Source organism: Oncorhynchus tshawytscha, linkage group LG17 (genome assembly GCF_018296145.1).
Source record: "Oncorhynchus tshawytscha isolate Ot180627B linkage group LG17, Otsh_v2.0, whole genome shotgun sequence".
Lineage (NCBI taxonomy): Eukaryota > Metazoa > Chordata > Actinopteri > Salmoniformes > Salmonidae > Oncorhynchus > Oncorhynchus tshawytscha.
Window position 1 is genome coordinate 13738445 of NC_056445.1, and position 10000 is coordinate 13748444.

Sequence of the window (10000 nt, forward strand, 5' to 3'; positions counted from 1 at the left end):
GGGAGGAGTGCAGCTGGGAAGAGAGGTGTGGATAGGACATGGGTGGAGGGGCGGTGGTCTGGTTAAGGTGGGGTGGACTGAGGGCGGTTGTGTGTGTGTGAGGAGGGGCTGTGTTTATCTGAGTGGTGTGTGTAGGGTGTGTGTGTGTGTGTGTGTAGCAGGAACAAAAGGCTCCAGTGTGTGAGAGTGAAAGGAGGTAAAGTAAACAGCCTGTGATGAGGACAGACCTGCTGTGTGTGTGTGTGTGTGTGTGTGTGTGTGTGTGTGTGTGTGTGTGTGTGTGTGTGTGTGTGTGTGTGTGTGTGTGTGTGTGTGTGTGTGTGTGTGTGTGTGTGTGTGTGTGTGTGTGTGTGTGTGTGTGCGTGTGCGTCGGGTGGCCTATAGTTGATACAGCTGGGCCTTCCTCTCTCTCTGCCCAGTGTGTGAAACACTGGGGGAACTCAACACACACTTTCTAACGTTTCACAGATGATAAAGATATATATTTAGAAATATCACAATTGTTTTCATTTCTACACTTTCTTGTGGTTTTGGAAAAACTTGTCTTACCTTCTCCTTTCATTTGATCATTTGTCAGCATCACTGCTGCTGCTGTGTTCAAAGCATGTGTAGATAGATAAGGGAATTCTGGAATAGGCATGTGTAGATAGATAAGGGAATTCTGGAATAGGCATGTGTAGATAGATAAGGGAATTCTGGAATAGGCATGTATAGATAGATAAGGGAATTCTGGAATAGGCATGTGTAGATAGATAAGGGAATTCTGGAATAGGCATGTGTAGATAGATAAGGGAATTCTGGAATAGGCATGTGCAGATAGATAAGGGAATTCTGGAATAGGCATGTGCAGATAGATAAGGGAATTCTGGAATAGGCATGTGTAGATAGATAAGGGAATTCTGGAATAGGCATGTGCAGATAGATAAGGGAATTCTGGAATAGGCATGTGCAGATAGATAAGGGAATTCTGGAATAGGCATGTGCAGATAGATATGGGAAGGGGATTCTGGAATAGGCATATGCAGATAGATAAGGGAATTCTGGAATAGGCATGTGCAGATAGATAAGGGAATTCTGGAATAGGCATGTGCAGATAGATAAGGGAATTCTGGAATAGGCATATGCAGATAGATAAGGGAATTCTGGAATAGGCATGTGCAGATAGATAAGGGAATTCTGGAATAGGCATGTGCAGATAGATAAGGGAATTCTGGAATAGGCATGTGCAGATAGATAAGGGAATTCTGGAATAGGCATGTGCAGATAGATAAGGGAATTCTGGAATAGGCATGTGCAGATAGATAAGGGAATTCTGGAATAGGCATGTGCAGATAGATAAGGGAATTCTGGAATAGGCACATGTAGATAGATAAGGGAATTCTGGAATAGGCACGTGCAGATAGATAAGGGAATTCTGGAATAGGCATGTGTAGATGCCCCCTCCTCCAGGTCAGTGTTACGGTCCTGGAGTGTTGTAGTTCTAGACCACAGTGGTACTGTTGGGGAGGCCTGAGTCTGAAACAGACACACAGGTTGTGTCCCAATACCCATAATTATGTTCTAAATAGTAGGCATTTTGGGTACGCGAAAATAGGTTTTATAGTATGTGACATCTCTGACATTTTGTATGCTTTAAACGCCAGGAGGTCACACACATTTCGGCTTTTCATCTAGTAGATTTCGCTGCACGCTACTGAGGAACAAGAATAGCTGATAATCAGATATGCTGACACCCTGTCACAAAACACACGAATGGCGGGAATACATGCAATTGCATTGGATGAAGCATTCTCAGTCTGGATGAGCCCAGTATGTTTATGTTGCTTATTACATTCGATGTTCCTAAACAGTACGTTGTAAATAGTATGTAGTACGATTAGTACACAGTATGCAGTTGTAGGAAGTAGTAGGAAAGACGGATTTCAGACACAGCCCCAGACGAGACAGGTGACTGGGTTACTGGACTATTAATTAATACAGTGTAGAATTAAAAACAGAGAGCTCACTGAATACTGGCAGCTGCCACTCACTTCCTTGAAGGAACACTCAATACATTTGGCATCTGTTTGAACCTCTAGGGACAGCGGTCCTGCTCAGAAGGTTTATGTATTCTCCTGTTTGTCTCCTCCTTCTTTCTCAAACGGAATGGTTGTTGGTGGCGGTGCAGGAAATGCAGTTTAGAATCTTGGGCTCCTAGCCTGTTGCTCCTCGCATGTCTGACTTTCAGCGTATACATTAGTGTTTCGTATTCTCCTCCCTCCCTCTCTCTCCTTCTCTCTCCTTCTCTCTCTCCCTCCCTCCCTCTCTCTCCTTCTCTCTCCTTCTCTCTCTCCCTCCCTCCCCCTCTCTCCTTCTCTCTCCTTCTCTCTCTCCCTCCCTCCCTCTCTCTCCTCTCTCTCCCTCCCTCCCCTTCTCTCCTTCTCTCTCCTTCTCTCTCTCCCTCCCTCCCTCTCTCTCCTTCTCTCTCCTTCTCTCTCTCCCTCCCTCCCCCTCTCTCCTTCTCTCTCCTTCTCTCTCTCACTCCCTCCCTCTCTCTCCTTCTCTCTCCTTCTCTCTCTCCCTCCCTCCTCTCACCCTGTGTCATCGTAGCAGTAACTTCAAGGCTGAACGAGAGCCTTTGAAAGCACTTAGGGAGACGCTGCCAGCCATATTAAACTCTATTATTGGAACGTTTTCATTTTGTCCCTATTCACCAGGGGGCACATTTATGTTGGGGAGAGTTTATCTGCTAGATGCCACTGTTCTTCCCCTCCCTCTGCATTCAATGGGAAACAAAGGCAAAGTAACAAATGCACAGCCTCTATGTTTGTTATTTTCACTGGTATCGTCAGGGCCGAGGTTTTCAAACACATCACTGTCAGCGTGCTGCTGGAGTGAAAGGGCCTGTGTCAGGCCTCGGCCATTTGTCATAAAATGTCAGCCCAACCCGGCTCCATTTGCAGTAATGGGTTATTGCGTACCGTGTGTGTGTGTGTGTGTGTGTGTGTGTGTGTGTGTGTGTGTGTGTGTGTGTGTGTGTGTGTGTGTGTGTGTGTGTGTGTGTGTGTGTGTGTGTGTGTGTGTGTGTGTGTGTGTATGAACGTTGAAAGGACCTGATGGTAAACATGGATGTGATTGTGCTTTTCCTCTGGCTAGCGGATGTAGATTATTGACTCTATATTATTATAGTGTGTATTGTCTGCTGAGAGAGAGAGAGGGATTCAGAGACACAGAGAGCGGGCGATTGGGGACCAATGAATAATAGGAAATTAATCATGATTAACTATTTCTATAAATATAACTATTGAAATGGATCAAATACTAGTGTTTCTCCCACTGTCACCCATAGCTCATATTACATCCCTGAATGTTTCATACTCACTCTCCCTCTCTCCCTCTCTCTCTCTCTCTCTCTCTCTCTCTCTCCCTCTCTCTCCTTTCTCTCTCTCTGTTTTTTTCCAGGATGTCTTCCAAGCGACCAATCTCTCCATATGGGGGGACAGATGGAGAAGTAGTCATGGCAACCAGCAGACAGAGACTGGAAGAGGAAGAGAGAGATGACGGACAGGCTGTCATGCACCTCCCCCTGACTCCCTACTGCAGCAAGGTGTCCCCCCTCTCCCCGCCCCCTGGACAGCCCCCCACCCTGCACAGTGCCATGGTAAAACAGCCCCTCATTGTCTTCATATCATTTATTAACTGCTCTTATTGGCTACTTGGCTTTGTTTTGACTCTTCTTATTGGTCGTCTGGATTTTAAATCCTGCCACGCTGTTGAGGTGGAAGTTGGCACTTAAGGACAGATCTTCGGATCCGTTTGTCCTGATCTCGACCATAAGGGGGCTAAACGGAACATAGCCGTTGACAGGAAGTGACAGTCCCCAGCTATCATCGACTGAGACAGAGTCATTTAGCATTGTGTTAAAGGACTGTTTATTAGACTGTAATTACAGAGAGTTGTAGTTGTTGCGTCCGGTTTTGAAGTAACACATACTTCCAACAGAGGAAATGATATTGGGGGGAAACTGGACACAAAAGATGGTTGAGAGTGCTCTTATGGTGTGAACCGCGTTTCCTTTTTGTTTTAGTGTGAAAGCCCGTGTCTGTTACCGTTTGACGGTGAGGCATGGAGACGCGGTACATGTGTGACTGTCAATGTGAGCCATGTCAGTGAGTCATGTTCTGCTGGGAAAAGGGTGACTGTGTGTGGTGACAGTAAATGCATATCATCATTTCGATGTGTAGTTTGGTGTGTGTGATGTGTGTTTTATGTATACTGTGTAGATCTGTGTGTGTGTGTGTGTGTAGCCTCAGTAACTCTCATAGTTTCCCTCACGTTAGCCTCACGTCGAGGCACACCTGAAGAGCAGCTAGCTAGCAGCAGCACATGATCTACAGACTCTTCCCCTGTACTGCTGATAAACCACCACACAGTAAATATTGTGAGATGACTCTGGCTGTAAAACAATGAAAGGGTGATTAAGGACCATAATGGTAAGCTAATTCTGGAATGAACCTGCTGATTGCACATCAGACTGGACTCTGCTGCCTGTCAGACAACAGTCACTGACTGTAAACCAAAGTCCTCTCTTTTTCTTTCTCTCTCACCAGGAAGATAGACTTTATCATGGCATACTGTTGACAGTAGGTATTGGTCCTGATGTTTGGGAGACTTTATCATGGCATACTGTTGACAGTAGGTATTGGTCCTGATGTTTGGGAGACTTTATCATGGCATACTGTTGACAGTAGGTATTGGTCCTGATGTTTGGGAGACTTTATCATGGCATACTGTTGACAGTAGGTATTGGTCCTGATGTTTGGGAGACTTTATCATGGCATACTGTTGACAGTAGGTATTGGTCCTGATGTTTGGGAGACTTTATCACGGCATACTGTTGACAGTAGGTATTGGTCCTGATGTTTGGGAGACTTTATCATGGCATACTGTTGACAGTAGGTATTGGTCCTGATGTTTGGGAGACTTTATCACGGCATACTGTTGACAGTAGGTATTGGTCCTGATGTTTGGGAGACTTTATCACAGCATGCTGTTGACAGTAGGTATTGGTCCTGATGTTTGGGAGACTTTATCATGGCATACTGTTGACAGTAGGTATTGGTCCTGATGTTTGGGAGACTTTATCACGGCATACTGTTGACAGTAGGTATTGGTCCTGATGTTTGGGAGACTTTATCACGGCATACTGTTGACAGTAGGTATTGGTCCTGATGTTTGGGAGACTTTATCACGGCATACTGTTGACAGTAGGTATTGGTCCTGATGTTTGGGAGACTTTATCATGGCATATTGTTGACAGTAGGTATTGGTCCTGATGTTTGGGAGACTTTATCATGGCATACTGTTGACAGTAGGTATTGGTCCTGATGTTTGGGAGACTTTATCATGGCATACTGTTGACAGTAGGTATTGGTCCTGATGTTTGGGAGACTTTATCATGGCATACTGTTGACAGTAGGTATTGTACCTGATGTTTGGGAGACTTTATCATGGCATACTGTTGACAGTAGGTATTGGTCCTGATGTTTGGGAGACTTTATCATGGCATACTGTTGACAGTAGGTATTGGTCCTGATGTTTGGGAGACTTTATCACGGCATACTGTTGACAGTAGGTATTGGTCCTGATGTTTGGGAGACTTTATCATGGCATACTGTTGACAGTAGGTATTGGTCCTGATGTTTGGGAGACTTTATCATGGCATACTATTGACAGTAGGTATTGGTCCTGATGTTTGGGAGACTTTATCATGGCATACTGTTGACAGTAGGTATTGGTCCTGATGTTTGGGAGACTTTATCATGGCATACTGTTGACAGTAGGTATTGGTCCTGATGTTTGGGAGACTTTATCATGGCATACTGTTGACAGTAGGTATTGGTCCTGATGTTTGGGAGACTTTATCATGGCATACTGTTGACAGTAGGTATTGGTCCTGATGTTTGGGAGACTTTATCATGGCATACTGTTGACAGTAGGTATTGGTCCTGATGTTTGGGAGACTTTATCATGGCATACTGTTGACAGTAGGTATTGGTCCTGATGTTTGGGAGACTTTATCATGGCATACTGTTGACAGTAGGTATTGGTCCTGATGTTTGGGAGACTTTATCATGGCATACTGTTGACAGTAGGTATTGGTCCTGATGTTTGGGAGACTTTATCATGGCATACTGTTGACAGTAGGTATTGGTCCTGATGTTTGGGAGACTTTATCACGGCATACTGTTGACAGTAGGTATTGGTCCTGATGTTTGGGAGACTTTATCATGGCATACTGTTGACAGTAGGTATTGGTCCTGATGTTTGGGAGACTTTATCACGGCATACTGTTGACAGTAGGTATTGGTCCTGATGTTTGGGAGACTTTATCATGGCATACTGTTGACAGTAGGTATTGGTCCTGATGTTTGGGAGACTTTATCATGGCATACTGTTGACAGTAGGTATTGGTCCTGATGTTTGGGAGACTTTATCATGGCATACTGTTGACAGTAGGTATTGGTCCTGATGTTTGGGAGACTTTATCATGGCATACTGTTGACAGTAGGTATTGGTCCTGATGTTTGGGAGACTTTATCATGGCATACTGTTGACAGTAGGTATTGGTCCTGATGTTTGGGAGACTTTATCATGGCATACTGTTGACAGTAGGTATTGGTCCTGATGTTTGGGAGACTTTATCATGGCATACTGTTGACAGTAGGTATTGGTCCTGATGTTTGGGAGACTTTATCATGGCATACTGTTGACAGTAGGTATTGGTCCTGATGTTTGGGAGACTTTATCATGGCATACTGTTGACAGTAGGTATTGGTCCTGATGTTTGGGAGACTTTATCACAGCATGCTGTTGACAGTAGGTATTGTACCTGATGTTTGGGAGACTATATGTTATTACCTTGGTAATGTTAAGCTAATAGTGGGAGGTATTTTTTAACTGAGTTGCTGGAACAGGTATTGGTTTGAAATTTGAAAATGTTTAGTCATGATTATTGTTTTAAGTGTGATGAATCACGTATTAATTAATAATTTAAGTATTAATTATATTTATTTTTATTATTATTATTATTATTTTTATTATTTAGGCCTATGCTACAAATATCATCTCCACCATCCGTACGTTTTACAACACTATAAATGTCCCTATACATGAGATGCGACTTGAGCCAGTTGGTTGACTGACACCAGAAACAGTAAAAAGGAGACTGTGAAGGGGTGTGCCCGCATAATATTTGATGTGGATTATTAAAGCGCGACCGAGCCGTCTCCTGGACAGGGTGGATTTAGCGCAAGCGGCAAGGCTTGGCATGTGTAAGATGTACAATTTTGCTACGGCTTTGCCCTCTCAATCCGCTCTGCGCTGACTGGCAGAAGAGTTGAGTGAGAGAGAGCTTTACACCGCGCGCCTCGGAGGGGCTTTGTCACGGCAATTGTATAAAGTGATATGGGAGAGGAAATGGACTGCGCTCGTCCCCGGGTAGTGGCGGCTGTAGAGGCAGCATCCGCCAGGAGATTACCGCGCTTTATCTTGTCATGGTAAATTAACACGGCAGCGAGGCGCGCTCCCCAACAAACTGACCTCTTCATCTCTCCAAACTGCTACTCCGAGTTGAGAGGAGAGGAGGTGCAGTTAAAAAAACGGTTTTTTTCCCTCGTGTGTTTGTAGCAGTAAATGAAGGGCCTTTTTTTTCTTTCTTTCTCCACTTCTTCCCCTGAGTTTTACGGTTAGGAGCCTAATCAAACAGCTGAATGGTGTTAGTGGGGGAAGGGTTTCACAGACAGGTGGTAATGGATAGGTGTTAATTACTGTACCTTTTGTCCGTTTAATGAGGTCCTGCCGCGCGCTCATGAAAGACAAAAACAGCAACAACAATATTCATCTGCTTAGTTCAGGTCCAAATTATCCAGGCGCCGCCTGCCTTCGATTCGATTTTTTTCGTATGGATTGTGACAGATTTGAAGCAGCACACCAAGCAGTCTTAAACCAAACGCAGTGGTCACACTTAGTTTCCCCTGCCAGTGCTGTCATAATGAATTAACACATGCTTGCTTGTAGACAATTAAGGGCCTCTTTAAAATATTGGCATGCATTGATTTAATAAACTGTTATTTAAAATATACAAAATAAAGATGCACATTTCTGTTTAGGTAAATGTAACTGGAATATCTCAACCATTTTGTGCAATGATATAAAAACAAAATTGACCATAGAAGTATTATTATTATTATTATTGCATTTTAATATATATATATATGTTTTAAAGTTGTGATTATTATTGTGAAATTGTAAAATATGCAATATTAGAATAGGCATGTGTAGATAGATAAGGGAATTCTGGAATAGGCATGTGTAGATAGATAAGGGAATTCTGGAATAGGCATGTGCAGATAGATAAGGGAATTCTGGAATAGGCATGTGTAGATAGATAAGGGAATTCTGGAATAGGCATGTGCAGATAGATAAGGGAATTCTGGAATAGGCATGTGCAGATAGATAAGGGAATTCTGGAATAGGCATGTGTAGATAGATAAGGGAATTCTGGAATAGGCATGTGTAGATAGATAAGGGAATTCTGGAATAGGCATGTGTAGATAGATAAGGGAATTCTGGAATAGGCATGTGTAGATAGATAAGGGATGGGATGAGGGATGGAGTAGTTTTAGGTTATGTGAGGTGAGTATTTGTCCTCCAAGCTGAGATAAAATGGGAGGTGGGGTAAGGGGTGGGGGGTAGGGTTAGGCTGTGAGTAGGCCAACCGGTGTGTGGGGATGCCACAGCAGGCTCAGAGTCAGAGAGCAGACAAGGTGTGTGTTTAGCCCCGCACTAAAGGGATTGGAATTGTTTGAGCAGTGTTTGTGTGTGTGTGTGTGTGTGTGTGTGTTTTGTGTGTGTAGCAGCGCTGGCTTAAGACCAGCGACTAGGTGTCAGCGTCACCTCCAGGAGTGAGCACTTACATCCCGTAGCCTGTGTGTGTGTGTGTGTGTGTGTGTGTGTGTGTGTGTGTGTGTGTGTGTGTGTGTGTGTGTGTGTGTGTGTGTGTGTGTGTGTGTGTGTGTGTGTGTGTGTGTGTGTGTGTGTGTGTGTGTGTGTGTATGTGCTTCAGGTGCCTCCTGTGACTCCCACTGCCAGATTGGCAGATTAGCCATGCCTTAATTGTCGACACCACGGCACCACACATTAAACACATACACCTTCCCAACTTGGAGACATGGCAGGGAATTGCACCCCCTCGATTGCTACTGTTAGTGTTGCTCTGCTCTGCTTCAAACCCACACAGGGTGGAGGGGTGTGTGTGCTCCGATGTACCCAGAGAGAGAAAAATGTACCCAGAGAGAGAGGGAAAGGGAAAGACAGAGGGAGAGAGAGAGAGAGAGAGAGAGAGAGAGAGAGGACACACACTACAGAGCCCCAGGACAGCAGCACAATTAGACCCAACCAAATCATGAGAAAACAAAAAGATAACTACTTAACACATTGGAAAGAATTAACAAAAAAACAGAGCAAACTAGAATGCTATTTGGCCCTACACAGAGAGTACACAGGGACAGAATACCTGACCACTGTGACTGACCCAAAATTAAGGAAAGCCTTGACTATGTACAGACTCAGTGAGCATAGCCTTGCTATTGAGAAAGGCCGCCGTAGGCAGACATGGCTCTCAAGAGAAGACAGGCTATGTGCTCACTGCCCACAAAATGAGGTGGAAACTGAGCTGCACTTCCTAACCTCCTGCCCAATGTATGACCATATTAGAGAGACATATTTCCCTCAGATTACACAGATCCACAAAGAATTCGAAAACAAATCCAATTTTGAAAAACTCCCATATCTACTGGGTGAAATTCCACAGTGTGCCATCACAGCAGCAAGATTTGTGACCTGTTGCCACGAGAAAAGGGCAACCAGTGAAGAACAAACACCATTGTAAATACACCCATATTTATGCTTATTTATTTTATCTTGTGTCCTTTAACCATTTGTACATTGTTAAAACACT

The 10000-nt window shown here is 44.1% G+C and overlaps 1 protein-coding gene across 9 annotated transcripts in view; it reads left to right on the forward strand.

The window, feature by feature from the left end:
- The window catches only part of LOC112236015 (transcription factor SOX-5-like), a 299419-nt gene that overhangs the window by 173775 nt on the left and 115644 nt on the right, over window positions 1–10000 (forward strand). For all 9 annotated transcript variants that reach the window (XM_042300210.1, XM_042300215.1, XM_042300208.1 and 6 more), the window contains one exon: window positions 3442–3640. In XM_042300210.1, coding sequence (XP_042156144.1) covers window positions 3443–3640 — 198 coding nt within the window. In that variant the 5' untranslated portion in view covers window position 3442. The remainder of the gene's footprint in view (window positions 1–3441; window positions 3641–10000) is intronic.